The sequence below is a fragment of the Camarhynchus parvulus genome, chromosome 6 (genome assembly GCF_901933205.1).
Source record: "Camarhynchus parvulus chromosome 6, STF_HiC, whole genome shotgun sequence".
NCBI classification, from domain to species: domain Eukaryota; kingdom Metazoa; phylum Chordata; class Aves; order Passeriformes; family Thraupidae; genus Camarhynchus; species Camarhynchus parvulus.
In genome coordinates, this window is record NC_044576.1 from 16,802,654 (window position 1) to 16,817,474 (window position 14,821).

The window sequence follows — 14,821 nt, forward strand, 5'->3', positions numbered from 1 at the left end:
ACATAAAAATTGGCAGATGTACAAAAGTTTGGGGTTTTTTTTAAACCAGGTTGTCTTTGGGTTTCCTTCCCATTTCTCTGTTATCCAACAGTTATGCAATGGAGCTGGTGAAGGGTCTAGATCCCAAGTCTTATGAGGAGCAGCTGAGAGAACTGGGGTTGTTTAGCATGGAGAAAAGGAGGATTGAAGTGACCTTACTACTCTCTACAACTACCCAAAAGGAGGTTGTACTTCTCCAAAATAGCAAGTGATAGGAGAAGAAGAAACCAAGCTGCACCAGGGGAAATTTAAATTGGGCATTAGGAAAACCACCTAGACTCGACGGGTTGTCAAGCATTGGGACAGGCTGCCCAGGGAACTGGTGGAGTCACCATCCCTGGAGTTATTTATAAAACAAGTATATGTGGCACTTAAAATCTTGGTTTAGTGGGACTTGGCAGTGCTAGGTTTATAGTTAGACTTAATGTTCCTTCCTGATCTAAATGGTTCTATGATTCTAATTAGGTGCAGATTCAAAGCATTGGGGTTAATGAGCTCTTCCAAAGGGGAGTGTGTTAAATGTTGGCTGCATCTCTTCTCTCTAGACATGCTGGGTGCCCGCCTGGAGTCAGAGGGAGATGCAGCCCTGTCCAATGATGCCTGCCTCTGCTATATCTCATCAGGCAATGTGGAGAGGCTGGTGGAATGCTGGGTAAAAAACCATGAGACTTCATCACCACTTGCCCTACAGGTACAGGTGCTATGATGTTGGTTTGACTCTTCTTTAGGCCTGTAGCCCTGAACTGTTTGTATTTTCCCATCAGGGTATCTGGCTCCCAGCAGACAGTGGAGGCCTGTTTGTACTCACCCATGTATCTCCTTCTAGCCTGGGTTATGAGCCTGCTTTGAAAGGAGGCTTGCACTCTGAATCAGTCAGGGTTTGTGTGTGTTTACACTGCACGTAAATCCAGCCATGGACAGGAGTTACAGCCTACTCGCCTCTCGTACATACTGATGCCATCTCTGAGCTTCCTTTTGTTCAGGGAAGTTTGAGCTATGCCCTTTTTTTTACTGGTAGTAGCCTGGGATACATTTGTTGCTGTGTTTCTCATGTATAACTTAATGCTGCAGTTATCTGGCTGTACCTTCAGAACAGCCTTAGCAAAATAAAATGAAGTCTGGATCATGATATTCCCACTGCAAGCAGAATGATCACATATGGGAAGTCACACCTTGCAGATAAATCAGGACTTCTAAGTCAATGTTGTTACCTACCTCTCTTCATTCCTATTGATTATTTCACAGAATAATCCCAGTTGGAAGGGACCCACAAGGATCAAGTCCAACTCCTAAGTGAATGGCCCATGTGGGGATTGAACCCTTAACCTTGGTATTACCAGCACCATGCTCTGACCAACTGAGTTAATCTCAGTAATCTGTTACACTTCAACCAGTCCTGGCTAAGTGACTAAGCCCTGTTGTGTCTGTCACTTGCTAGAATGAGCTAGACAAGTCTTCCACTTGGATACCTGCAGATAATGCCCTCTGCTACAGAGTTCCTGGTTTTGTAATCCCGCTACTGAGTAAAAGCAACAAAAAGGCATCTTCAGCACTCCTGGTTATTTCTGAAACTGGCCTCCTCCCGGTTGCCAGATATCAGCATGTATCATTCTCCGGCTGTAAACACTGCTTTCATTCCTAGGAGTTCAAGGAGTTTTGAGTAACTAAAACCCTTCTGGTCCTTTTGCCAGCAGTAGTAGTTTTTTTCTACTGAATTTCTCTTGGTATGGTTTTAAGCCTTCCTCTTCCAAGTTGATTGCCTGTAACAATAGTAGCTTCCTAGTAAAATGATCACAGTTGATTGGAACAATCTTGTGGCTTCTGATTTTCTTTTGTTTCCCTTACTGTTAAAGTAGCAATGTCAGGATTTGCTTCCTGGTTCCTCTTTTTCTCCAAGTGCATCTGAGGAAATGGTCATTAGTGACAGTATTTGGTGCAGAGGGGAGTAACTTCTGTCCACATTGGCCCTGATGTCAACTGAAAGTGGGGAGAGCTATCTGGTATTGTCTCAGCATAAGATGGACCAGTAAAACTAGTCAGATTCTGAGTAGTCTTATTTCTTCCTTCCCCCTGTATTCAGGATCTTATAGAGAAGGTGATGGTGCTGAGCAGGTCCATTGAGATGCTCCGAGGCATGGCAGGGCCAGCACCAGGCCCTGTCTTGGCAGAACGAATCACCCAGTATGCCAATCTCCTGGCATCACAAGGATGCTTGGCAGCTGCAATGAATTACTTACCCAGCAGCTCTAAAGAGGTGAGTGAGCAGCAAGCTGTTTTGGGAAAGAGTAGTATGGGGGGGGGGGGGGGGAGACTGTAGGAAAGAGAGCTGGGGTTTTGTCATGCATCAGGACTTAAAGTTTCACCTTAGTTGTGCTAACTTGAGAATAGAGGGTGAGGGGGGAAGCTATTCCAGGATATGGGTTTTGTCTTCATTTGCATTTTCTTTGTAGTGCCTTTGATTCAAGGAAAAGGAAGGAGTTATAGAACTGTAAAATGGTTGCTGGAGAACAACATTGGGAAGCAGCTTGCCAGGGAAGCTGCCTCTCTTCTTGAAACTAGCTTGTAGAGGAAGGGAATGAGGAGGTCACCTGGCACTTTGAAATAAATCCATCTAGTGCCTAACTGTGGGTAGGGGTTGGGGAGGGAATACTATAAAGACTAGGGGAAGGATCCGGGAGACTTCATCTGCCTGATAGTATGGCAGGTGATATCCCAGATTGTCACTGACCATTTGTTGAGATTTTTTTCCTGGTGGCTGTTGGGGACATGGTTAGTTTTGCAGTTTGATTCACAGTGCTTTAGGTCAGGGTCTACTTTAAATGCCTCCCCAGCATTTTCTGTCTGGGGCTCTCAAAGTGCTTTTTCTAAAGTATAGTTCGTTTCAGCTGCTGATTGAACAGCTCCGAGACCGGCTCTTTCATGCTCAAGGAGAGAGTGTGGGTGATCAGCAGCCACCCCCTTTTCCCTACACTCGTGTTAATGTAGGGGTCATCAAACCCGCAGCTACCAAGAGTGGTTCCATCCTTGAAGGAGCGGCCCACAAAGCAGGTCCCAGACATCCAGAGAAGGTAGGCCCTAAACTTAGGTGTTTGTGGCTTGGGAAGAGGGAGGAAGGCTACTGGGTTGTGGAAGGCATAACAAGTAATATGAGATGACATAAACTGCAGACACTGAGGAGCTCCTCATTGATGTCGTTCACTGGAGCAAACACAAGCTCTGTGGCAATCCAAAAGTCAGTGGCCTGGCATCTTTTCACATAGCCCTGTCCTACATGCAGTCCCCAGAGGAGAATGTTACAAGTATAGTGATCCACTGAGATCTCAAATCTTAGGGTGAAAGGGGCTGGGGTCATTTTGCTATGCTCATCTTACCCAGATATCTTCACGCCTTCATCTCAGTTCTTGCACAAGAAGACTGTTCACAAAGTTTTGCTTCCAATCTCTATTATTCCATTATTGTTCCTTCATTATTTCCTCCTGGTTGTGCTTCCAGGAAGTCATTATATGGGAATTTGCTCCTGAGGACTAATCCTTTTGAGAGCTGGAGAATACTCTGAAAGAGTGTGGTGCTCATCACGTTGAGCAAGTTACATGGTGGGAAAGGCCTTTGGTTGAGTGCATCCAGGGCACCAACAGCAGCAGCAGCTTCTGTTGCCTGAGAAGTGACAGAGATAGGAATTGCATCTGCTAGTATTGTGTATGCATATGACTCTGTTGGCCATTTGCAAGTTCTTTGTTTTTTTATTGCAGCCCAACTATCCGTCATCGTTTGCCCCTTCAGCACCATCTCAGCCTTCAGTGCCTTCCCTCTTCACACCTCAGCCAGTGCCAGCAATGCCTGTGACACCTCACCACGTTGCCCCTCCCCAGGCCAACACAGGTCCACAAACAAGTGTCTATTCCAGAGACACATACCCATACCCACAGTACAACTTGGGCTTGAATCCAGCAGCAGTCTCAGGGCCAGGTAAGCATTGTCTGATAGTTGTGTCCATTTCTAGGTTTTCTGAGACTAAAGCCTTCAATGTGGGTGGCCACTCTAGTTTTTTACTCACAGGCCTATTGTACTGACAAAGAACAAGTCAGCTGTCTAAAAGGCTTCTCAGTGCTTCTGACAGATCTAGTTGTAGTGACTGTTGCTGCATGTGTGCTGATACTAAGCATATATAGGGGTGGAAAAGCCACAGCTGGCTTGTTGGCAGTTTCACTGATGTAGCCTGGGCTAGGGGGGCAGGAATATTAAAATATATGGCTTGAAGAAGGGAAGGCTTATTACCAAGAAGGATAGTCTCATGAGTAGTTGGCACATGAAACAAGTCATGCTGATACACTCCCCTTGTTGTCTGTAGCTGTGTCACAGTCTCAGCCATTTGGACCGGTGGGAGTCAGACCTGTTGGTCCTGCTCCTTTCTCCAGCCAACCCTCTCTGCCAGGGCAGTTGATGCCCATGACATCTCCTGGTGTTCCACCACCCAGACCGGCCCTCTTCACTCCAGCCTCAGCCCCATCATCTCAGCTTCCTGCAGCCTGTCCTCTCCCTGTTGCCAGCCAGTCTCCTCTAGACTTCTCTTCAGCACCTTTCAATTGCCCCATGAACATGGGTTATCCTCAGGGAGGTCCTGGAGCTCCATCTACTAAACCACTGCCAGCGGCCGTTCCTCCTCCTCCCACAGGTAAGTACTGTTTGTGTTACTTGTGTGTCCAGAACAAGCCCAGGTGGGGTTTGCAGTGTGTAGTGGACATGGATCTTCTGAGGTCTGGTCTGTCTCACCACTGGATGTGGTGTTGAGGCAGACCTTACAGGCAGAGAGTGCTGAATCTTGCTGTGGTGGTGGAACACAACAATGGTGACAGTTTCTTTCAGCCTGCTCAGTTGTTCTGTCTCCCAGGTTGTGGTTTCAAGATGATGTCTCTTCAGGTCCTCAGTGCACCCTGAATAGTCATCTACTCCAAAGGCATCTGCTCTGATGGAGAGGGTGGTGGTTCCCTGATGGAAGGTTTGCTCATCTCACCCTTGCTCATGCAACTTACATGAGAAGTGTATTTGAAATTGTGGGAGAGCTTCTTGTCCATGAGATACTCCTTATTTAGCTTCAGGACTAAATTCCTCTGTCTGCTGTGCTCTAGGGCTACCATTTCCTTCCTGTTGTCATAAAGGGCTTGTCTGGGAATCACTTCTGGATTCCTCTCTGCAGTGTTTTAGACCCCTCTGGGTCTATAGTTTGAATCCAGTCTATCGTGTGAAGTCCTTGCTATCATGATTAATAGAAAGAGTGTTGTTGGACCTAGTTCCCCATGGATGGGCATTCCTTCTATTTCCCAGAATATCTGGTGTTTATTAATTCTCTGCTGTCTCAAGGGACAGGCTTAGCCAGGCTGTGGAGATCCCTAACAACAAGGCTGACAATCCATAGATTTTTGAGCAGATGATTCTCCAAGCCACACGTATGCTGAGAGTGAAGGAGCTGAGGCTGTGATGTTTGCCTTCACCTGAAATCCTTTGCTGACCTGTGTTTATCCAAGGATAGCAAATCCCACTGTGTGAAGTCTGTGGGGACTACACACCAAAGGCTCTAAGCTACAGCTGAACAGATTCCTTCCTGAAAAGCTTTTTGGCATAGTAGTCCAGTGAAATTACTCACTGAATTAGAGCTGTTGGTGATTTTGCCTTTTCCACCCTGCCTTGATTTTCAGGTTTCTTCCCTTGGCTAGATCCCCACACGGATCATGCAGGTAGTACCCAGAGAAACCTCCAGACCTGTGGGGCAGGCAAGTTGCTGCTTCCAGTGAAATGCATGTTTTGATGTGTGTGCATGTGTGCATGCTCACTGCTGTTTGTTGTTCCCTTGCATGCCTGGGAAGCTGTCCAGGTGGGGTAGGGAACATACCTGTCCTGAGGACTAGTAAGTGACAGCTGGGGATATTGGAAGTAAAATAAAAGTACTGTGCTATTACTCATGAGTTTGGATACAGAAAATAATGTCTCCTGCTTCTTCCTTCTCTATTTCCCTCCAGTTCTGGAGGTATTAGACCATTTTCAGTCTCTGTCTTTTCAGGCAGTTGCTGGGCCAGCAGGACAGGGAAGCAGACAGTTTTCCTGTCTTGGTTCCCTAGGTGAGGAACAGGCCAGTGGTTGTCATTCATCTCTCCCTGTTACTCTCCCAGCTTTGCGCATGGTTTTGCTTGTGCTTTCCTCCTGTGGTTTGGAAGAGGTGGAGTCCCAGTAGAAGCATTGGTGAAGTACAGCTTCCCAAGCAGAATCTGGGGACTCTTTCCAAGGGGAACTGGAAATCCTTTTTGGCTTTAGTTAAAGGGTGAGGTTTGGCTTTGAATCTTAGTTTGCGTGTAGGGGAAAATTTGGACCCAAGGGGTTTTCTGACTGATACTTTACTGATTTCTCTCCTTGGTATTCATTGGTGTTGGAAGGTAGTTATATTCTAATCTACATTGTCAGTGGGGTAAGGCTCAATGTCTTTGTGGACTGTCACTGTTCTGATTGCTGCTCTTTGACAGGACCATCTACCAGGCACAAATATCATAGCTTCATTTAGGAAATCTAAGTACTTGCAGGCATTTACATCCCCAAGCAGTCTGGCTGCATGGAGTGGGACTCCAGAGACGGAGGTGTCCCTTCAGCAGAGAAACAAAATCCCTCTGTTTCTCCCTGTTAAGGGAAGATGATTCCACGACAAGGAGTTCAAGCACTTCTTTAGGTTTAAGATGCCCTTCAGGAATTCACAACTGAGAAATTCCCTTCTCCTTGGCAGCATTTGCCCCCAGTTTTAATGGCAGTGTATGGCATGCTTGGTTTAGCAGTGCAAACTGGCTTCCTTGAGAGTGCTTTCTTGCCTGCTATTATTTTCTGGTTTTGATTTGTATTCTTCTTAATCTGAAAAGGGACTGTAAAATCACTCAATCTGACTGCCCAAAATTGTTTGCTCTAGACATTCCTGAACGTAGTATCTACAGCTCATGGACATTAGTACTAACACAATGAACAGACACCTCCACTTGCAGAAATCCCAAGTTCCTGAGAGTGTCAGGGACAGGGAGAAGGACAGTAACATGTTGGCTCATCTCCTTTCTGGCCAGGATAATCCCTGATTCAAGCCTCTGATGGTCTTGTTTTTCTAGGACAGGCATTGCTGGAGACTGCTGCCATGGGGCACTCCTTTCAGGGATGGTGAGAAATTCTGTTTCACAAGTAGCATAGGGAAGATAGTATTTCACCCCACCAAAATGCACCAGGGTCTGTTGTTTCTCATGTCTGATGATTAAATGCCTGGCTTAAAGGGTATAATTTACATAGCTATTTCCAGTGAGGATACAGAGTGCCACTGGGTTGGAATAGTGCCAAGGACTGCTGGGCCACAGACTCTGTGGGGGCCAGCAGAGTTCTAGGGCACAGAATCTCCAAGCTAGAAATAGGTGCCAACTTAATTAAACTTCTGATCCAAACTCATCAGAGAGTGAGTCTTGAAATCATGGGAAAAGGGAGAGCAAAAAGAGGCTGCCAGGATTTTAATAATAAAGGTAATTAAAGTAATGAAGCACCTTTTGCATCTTACCCCTGCGATTTTTAAAGCTCAGTTCAGGATCAGTAGCTCATTAAGTGTGGCTCTGAGCTCCAGTAATTCTGATATTGCCCCCTTAGAATTCCTCTGTTTTCTCACAGATTATTCCTGTCTCATGGGCTTGAGGTTATATTACTGGGGTTTTGTCTAAAGATGCAGGTACCTTTACAGGACAGTAGCAGACAAGGTAGTTGCAATTTGACCTTTGCAGAATGAAGAGTGGATGCAAGTCTTTCGATGCCATGTTGTCTGATGGATTTTAAATTACCTGGAGTGAGGTTAGAGTACCACAGAGGCATCTGCTGAGACACCCTTCTGCTCCCAAAGCATTTACTGGTTAAGTCTATTCCCTTCTATTTGGCAGTCAGCAAATTTTGCTAAGCTTTGGTTCTGAACATGATTTTGGAAGGGAACCCACCCCTAAATCTTTCTGCCTTTATCAGAACAGCCTGTATTGCTTTGAACTGCCACCATGAGCATTCCTGTGAGTACTGGTGAGAAGCCCTCTCACCTGTAGCATGGTTCTGGCTGTGCTACCACAGTGCCATATTCTCTGGGGAACTCCAAGAACTTCCTGAAATGTGAGATGCACACTTATGCAGGTCCCCACCAAGGTTCAGGCCTGACTCTGAGGCTGACTTCTGCAGCTTATACAGAATCCAGAAAGCTTCAGGTAGTTAAAAAAAAAGTTTCCTGTGTGGGAGTGGGTATGTGCCAGTTCAGTCTGATCAGATATCAGCTCCACACACTAGGATACTAAGAATGAAATTAAGAAAGGGAAGGGGAAGCAAAAACATCTCATGGGCCTGTGAGCTGGATTTGAAATTCCTCAGCTGAAACAGTCTAAAGGTGCAATGACAAGGGAATTGGAGCCAAAGGGCCTTCTCCTGAAGGAAGTTCTAAACTGAGCATGAATTGTTGCTGCAACCAGCTTCTCACAGTCTGAGGTTTGTGTCTTGTCCTCTGTCCTGGCAGCTCAGGAATCTTGGAGTGATCCCTCTACTGGAAGAGGAGGCCTTCAAAAGAAAAAGGTAAGTTTTCAGCTACAATATGTGTTGGTTGTCTTTTAGCCAGGGAGTTCCATGTGACAGATACATTCCTATAAATGCTCGCTGTCAAACTCTGCAGGTCTCTATCCCTGTTGCTCTGTCTACGTCTGCACTGCCTTCATGGCTAGGAATGGAGTCCAAGCAATCTTGGCTCTTTGCCATCCAAAGTCACATGCTGTTCTGCAGGGTGGCTGTTTTGTAATATGGTTATCAGCTCTAATGTTGCATCCTCTGTCAGTACTTCCCAGGCTGCCTACAATAATTTGTTGTTAAAAATACAGATTTAATCTTATGCCCTTGCCTACACAATTTTTTTGAGAGCGGCTGAGGAGGTCACATTCTCTTCACACCTGATAGCTAGGGGCAGCATTTTCCCTCAGAACAGTGATTTTCCTCAGATGCTGATACCAAATGATAAGGCACTTGTGCTGAGAGAAGCTGGGACAGGTGTAGCTGTGAGCTGCCTGCCGTGTTGGTCCTGCAGCTCTCTGCCTTGTCGTGATTGCACTGGAGGGCCTGTGAGCTGAGCTCTTCTGCAACAAATGCTCTCAGTACCCTGTTTCCATCACTGGTGCCTGCTGGCAGGTGTGATGAGAAGCATCTTTGGCATCCTTCCCACCCCCCAACCCTCTTCTTTAGCTTGGAACAGACTTCTCACCCTTTTTTTCTGGCAGCATAGCTGGGAACCTGCTTCAGGCTGTGCTCACTACAACAGGATTAGCCCCTTGTTAAAGCCATCTCCTTTTGATCTAGCCCTGTTGGAGAGAATCTGTCATGACTCTCTGGCTTAGCAGGGGCATGATGAAGTGTTTGCAAGAGGAATCTCCCCCCATGTCGTGGGATTTTCCCCAATACTTGCTCAGTTGGACACTTTACTGCTGCTAATCTCTACATTCAGGGCTCGTGCCGTTGCAGAGACCAAGCGGCTTTCTGAGGACCAGTGCTCTCAGGAGTAACGGATCTGTTTGATTGAGCAATTTCAGAGGGGTTTTCTTGCTGTCGCTTTGACTGTTCGTCTAGGATGGAAGAGGAAGGGCCCTATTCTCTGAGTCAGGGGGCTGAAAGAACAGGGATGTGTTCTTTCATCATCTTGAGAACTGCAGACTCTTCAAGTTAGAAAGGATGTTGAATTTTTCTGTGGAGAAGCAACCAGCCCTTCTTCCTTGGACTTGGTTTTCTTGATTTTTTTTGCTTTCCTTTCTTTGCTGACAGTTGCCTGAGAAATTTACTCCTCTGGCCCCCATCACAGCTCCAGTAATGGGCATGCCTGCTGAACCCCAAGGGATCCATCCTCAGCTATCCAGGTTGCAAGAATCTGGCCAGTCACCCCCAGGAGCACCCAGGGAAGGCAGCCTACAGGTACCAGGGAAAGTGGGGCATTCCCCAGCCACCAGCATCTTGTCAAGTAGGAAAACAGCTCAGCTTTTGAGGTTCTTACTACTTGGCAACTGCAGAGGGCTTATGTTGCTCCCTAGCCCCTACAAAGCATCTCTGCTGAGCATTAGAGGAATTGCCAGGTTGGAAAAATGGCACCTGGGTATGGGTGAGAGAAAGCAAGGGAGACCAGGCAGGCTGTCAGCCTGCTGGGAGTTGAGAATCCACAGAGGCCTGGAGCTGTATCTGAAGATAACCTAACTCTGTGCTTCCAGATATTCTCTGGGTTTGTGAAGGGGTGAAATTCTTTCTGTTCTCTAGTTTGAAGAGGGGAATCTACCTGCTCTGGCCTTTCATGCTCCTGTTGCATTCATTCAGCTGCATTTTTTTTCTGTCAGTATCACCAGCTACCTAGGGAAAGCATTGAGAGGAAGGAGCTGCCCCCTGAGCACCAGGCTTTGAAGGCTACATTTGAAGGGTTGGTGCAGCGCTGCTCGGCTGTGGCCACTGATCCAGTAAGTCCTCCCTTCTCTGATATTGGACTTTTTTTCCCTTACAGATGTTTGACTGGTGCTTCCTTGTTTCGGTTGGGTAAAGAAAGGAAAAGTCTTATCCCTATAACCAAGTTAATCTCCATTTGCCTCCTTCCCTTAGGCTGCAGGCTTGTTCATCCTTGGGAGCTGAGATGCATTCTCTAACTTTTATCCCCTCCTTCTCATTGCCTTCTTGAAGCAATGATTCTGTCCTCCTGGATCTTTCTTTTAAGGAAAGTAGAAGAATTTGCCCAGCTAATTCACTGGCTTGATCTGCAGATAGTTCCTGCAGAGCTGTTATTACCAGCTATCTTTAGACCTTAGAGGGAAAGGCTGAGATATCCCAGGTGGAAGAGATAGCCAAACAATCTTTGTGTCCAAGAAAATGTAATTTCTCCACCCTGGTTCCTGAAAGGCTATTGGCACATGTCACATTGGGTTAATGTGTCAGGCCAGACTGTCTGGAAGCAGAAAAGCAGTGTTTGCACATTGTGTTAGGTTGCTAAGTCTTCCCAGGGCTTGGGGCCACTAAGAAGCCTTCCAGAATAACTCTGCTTGATAGGTGTTATGATGAACACTGAGCCCAGACTGCTATGCCAGAGTCAGGCAATTAGAGCAGCATCTTCAGTGTGTTTGCTCTGTGCTTTCTGGAGTGCAGCATAGCAATTTCTGCAGCATAATCTAAAGGTTCCCTCTATGGAGAGAAAGGCCTGTTGGTTTGGGCTTAAGCACTTAACTCAGATGGTGGTTGAATAGCTGGCTCTGTACAGCAGTGCAAGGCACCTGAACTCCTGTGGCTTCCAGGCCTGCTCCAGCAGTGCCCAGAGCCAGGCATTTGTGTTCATGGAATAAGTTACCTGTGAGTTGATTATTCAAGATGGGGTTAATGAGGTCAGTCTCATCAGAGCTTCAGTACTCACTTCACACACTTTCCTTGGTTGTTACCTAGAGTGGGAAGGATATTCCCTCTTTTCCCTAAGGAGACCAGGAAGAAGCTCTTTCTTAGGCCAGTCAGGGTGTGGCAGTTTGAACACCCCATGGGTCAACTAGTGGATGTTTCTCACACTTTGGAAGTCGTCAGTCTGTCTTGTGGTCTGCAAGTACTGGCAGAAGGGAGGAATGCCTAGGCTGGGAGATGGGAAAAGGGGCAATCCATCTTTCTGTGTTGGGGAGAGAATGTGTATATATGTACATGTATGTATATGTGCAGAGTGAGGGCATGGCTGGCTTGTATCACAGGCCCTGGCTGTCAGAGGCTGAGATGCAGCTGAATGGTAAGGTGCTGTGGAAAGACGGAGGAAGGGAGGGACTGAGTGAGAGCATTTGGCTCTGGAGAGGTGCCTTTGAAGCTCTGGCAGACGAGCAATACCTGTTTTGCTTCAGAAAACACGAAGGAAGCTGGAGGACGCGCTGCAGCGGCTGGAGTGTTTGTATGAGAAGCTGCGCGAGCAGGCCGTGAGTAGATGCCACCATTCCTTATGGTCCTGCTGGGGCCCTGAGCACACCTTGGCTCTGGGTTGTGGGTCTTGGTGTCTGTACCAGTGTAACTGGCACATACTCTCTTGGAAGACAGCCTTGTAATGACCATTAATCCAGCCTGCCTTGTATCTTCTTTCTTAACTTTGGCCCAGACGTAGTGTAAGGAGAAGTTGAGGAAATATCTGAAAAGTGCTTTTACCCTTTGAGAAGTATACTGGCACATAGATCGTGGATGGGAAGGGGCTGTTGGGAGTGGTTAAGTGTGAACATAGTGTAACTAGCTTAGAAAACTGAAGTTGCTGATGCCAGTTGCTGATGCCAGCTGGCAGTTGTAGTCTGGGAAAGCAAGGGGAGAAACAGCTATCCTTCCTGCCAGTGCTTGACTGTATAGGTGCTGTTTGGTGAAAATGAAGTAGAGAATAGTAATGAAGGGTGTGGGGTGTGGAGGGAGAGAAACCTGTGTTATATCACAGAACATGCTGACTCATTTCTTCTCCCTCTCCACAGCTCTCTCCAAACATCCTCATGGGTCTCCACGAAATTGCCCGATGCATTGAGGCTAAGAACTACCCACAGGGTCTCCTGGTTCACACCCAAGTTGTGAGCAGCAGCAGTTTCAGTGAGGTGTCTGGTTTCATGCCCATCCTGAAAGTCCTCATGACCATAGCAGGCAAGCTGAATGTGTAAAGTGTGGAACAGTGCACACCAGGAGCTAGTGGACTGCCTCACCTGTTGATGTGCTGCAGGTTGTGGACTCTCCTTCTGACTCTGGAGAAATAGGTCTGTGCCAGTGCCTGGAACTGTGCTAAGCCAGCACGCCTGGCCCCATCCACTTTCCAGACAGCCCACTGGTGCCTGCAGCTCCTGGAGACTGTTTTTTCTCTCTTCTTTCTTACTAGTCTGAGGCCACTTTTCAGCCCAGGGATCTCAATTTCAGGTTGTCCAAGTTGCACAGGGGTCCTTCTTCTTCCCTATATCCCCAGCACAAAGGGGAAAATCTTTCCCTTCTAGGCTGACATTGCTTTCTATTTTTCAGGAAACAAACAGGGCTGGTACCTGCAGCACCACCACAGAAGAGCCTCAAGCTCTATTCCCTGCTGCAGAGTAAACTTCCTGAGTGGTAGCTGGGCTGCCTTGGGAACCTAGGCTGGTGTGTCCTCACTCTGCTGGGCTGCAGCAAGAATCTCTCCTGGCTCCTTCTTTCTCTTCATTCTCATCCTTGACTCACCCTTTCACCCGTCTGCACCCATATCCTGGTACAGCTGGGACTAACTACTAGTCTACTCTGGGCCAGCTTTGGTTCTCTTCTTCACCTAGATCTCTTGTTTTTAAAAGTCAAGTCTCCTGTTTACCCTCTATCCACCTTCCTTTATATCTTTTTCCCCTATCATCTGCAGGCTCAAGGCCATAATGTTTCAGATCCAGGGATAATTTCCCGTTCCAGTTTCTGTGACTCTCCCATTCAGGAATGTTGGCAGGTTGTGCTCTGTGCGTTTCTCCCTGGAGCCAGTCACATCCTGTCTTGGGGCTAAAACCTGCCCTTTCTGGCTCCTGGCCTTTTTAACTTCTTTTACTTTAGCACAGCTGAACTTTTACCTACTGGTATTATCTAAAGGCTTCCTACTTCAGGTTTTTCAGATGGCCTTGGGACTTTAAGAGCAGGAGGGATTGTTTAAGTCCCATAAAGATCTCCCTTGAGCTACCCTGACCAGCTCAGACTTGAGCAGGGAGAGACAGCTCCTTGCTCCAGGTATGGTGCATTCATACTACCTACACATAGATGCAAAGGTGGTTCTCAAAGGCCCATTGGCACTATGGTGGTAGGAATATGCTGCAGGAGGTGATCTTGTCAGGACTTGAAGATATGGATTGTGCTGAGACTTGTCCTCACTGTGGCAATTCCTCTGGAAGTAGATGAATTAAGCACATCTGTCCTGAGGAAGAAATCTGGGAAGGTAGATGGGATTTTAGGGCACATCTTTGTGTGTGTTTATTTCCCTCTCTTCCTCCCTCCTTGCCTGCTCTCTCAACATCCTTGTTACTAACCAGGCAGCATAATCATTGATCCATAGCTGAGAGCAAGGCTTATTCCCAAGATTTGGATGCAGCCAGCCCCTATTTGCTCTGCTTGCTGCTTGAGTGATAATGCTATCGTGGGCCTGCGGTTCAGTGACATACACGAATCAACCTAGTCTACCATGAGACTTAGGAGGGAGGAGAATCAGAGAAGGGAGAAAGAGGACATGTCTCATTCACTCCTTTCCAGGTCAAAGTGCCTCCTTGTTGCTGCTGTGTTGTTTCTATTGCTGCGGTTTGATGCACTGAGAAATTACAGAACAGTGAAATAAAAGCTGTGTTTTGTGATGCTTTTTTTCATAGGCTTGTTACTCTGGCTGCATGAGACTTCCTCAGTCTACATGGCCACCCACAGAGGGGGCAGTTGAGAACTGTGTGGGCAAACCAGATTTTGGGCTCTGCTGCTATGGGTGGCATCCATCCTGGTGTGGTGAGACCTCAGGTCTTACAAACTCCCTGAGGCTGCAGGGTCAGAGCACTGATCTTCTCCAGATCACCTGCATCAGTTGTGACTGTTCATCTTCATCAGACACAAGAAGGCCCCAGACTCAGGTTCTCTTGGGGAATCTCAGCAGTGTTTGAGATTTTGCACTTGACATGAAGAGTTGGAAGTATGTGAGTAAGTAAACACAGAGCCCTTGATGGCATTATCTCCCATTGGAAATAAACGTTACACCACTGAAGCCATGCAGCCTGAA

General features: G+C 47.0%; 1 protein-coding gene across 3 annotated transcripts in view; it reads left to right on the forward strand.

Annotated features, from left to right (window-relative positions):
* Positions 1-14,353, forward strand: part of SEC31B (SEC31 homolog B, COPII coat complex component) — a 34,963-nt gene extending 20,610 nt beyond the window's left edge. Inside the window, exons 17-27 of one of the 3 annotated variants that reach the window (XM_030951506.1) lie at positions 585-730; positions 2,120-2,293; positions 2,925-3,107; positions 3,789-4,005; positions 4,388-4,711; positions 5,733-5,807; positions 8,588-8,643; positions 9,874-10,020; positions 10,434-10,550; positions 11,952-12,023; positions 12,555-14,353. In XM_030951506.1, the coding sequence (XP_030807366.1) occupies positions 585-730; positions 2,120-2,293; positions 2,925-3,107; positions 3,789-4,005; positions 4,388-4,711; positions 5,733-5,807; positions 8,588-8,643; positions 9,874-10,020; positions 10,434-10,550; positions 11,952-12,023; positions 12,555-12,734 (1,691 nt within the window). In that variant the 3' untranslated portion in view covers positions 12,735-14,353. The remainder of the gene's footprint in view (positions 1-584; positions 731-2,119; positions 2,294-2,924; positions 3,108-3,788; positions 4,006-4,387; positions 4,712-5,732; positions 5,808-8,587; positions 8,644-9,873; positions 10,021-10,433; positions 10,551-11,951; positions 12,024-12,554) is intronic. The other 2 variants (XM_030951507.1, XM_030951508.1) reach the window with 2 other exon arrangements.
* The last annotated feature ends 468 nt before the right edge of the window (positions 14,354-14,821 follow it).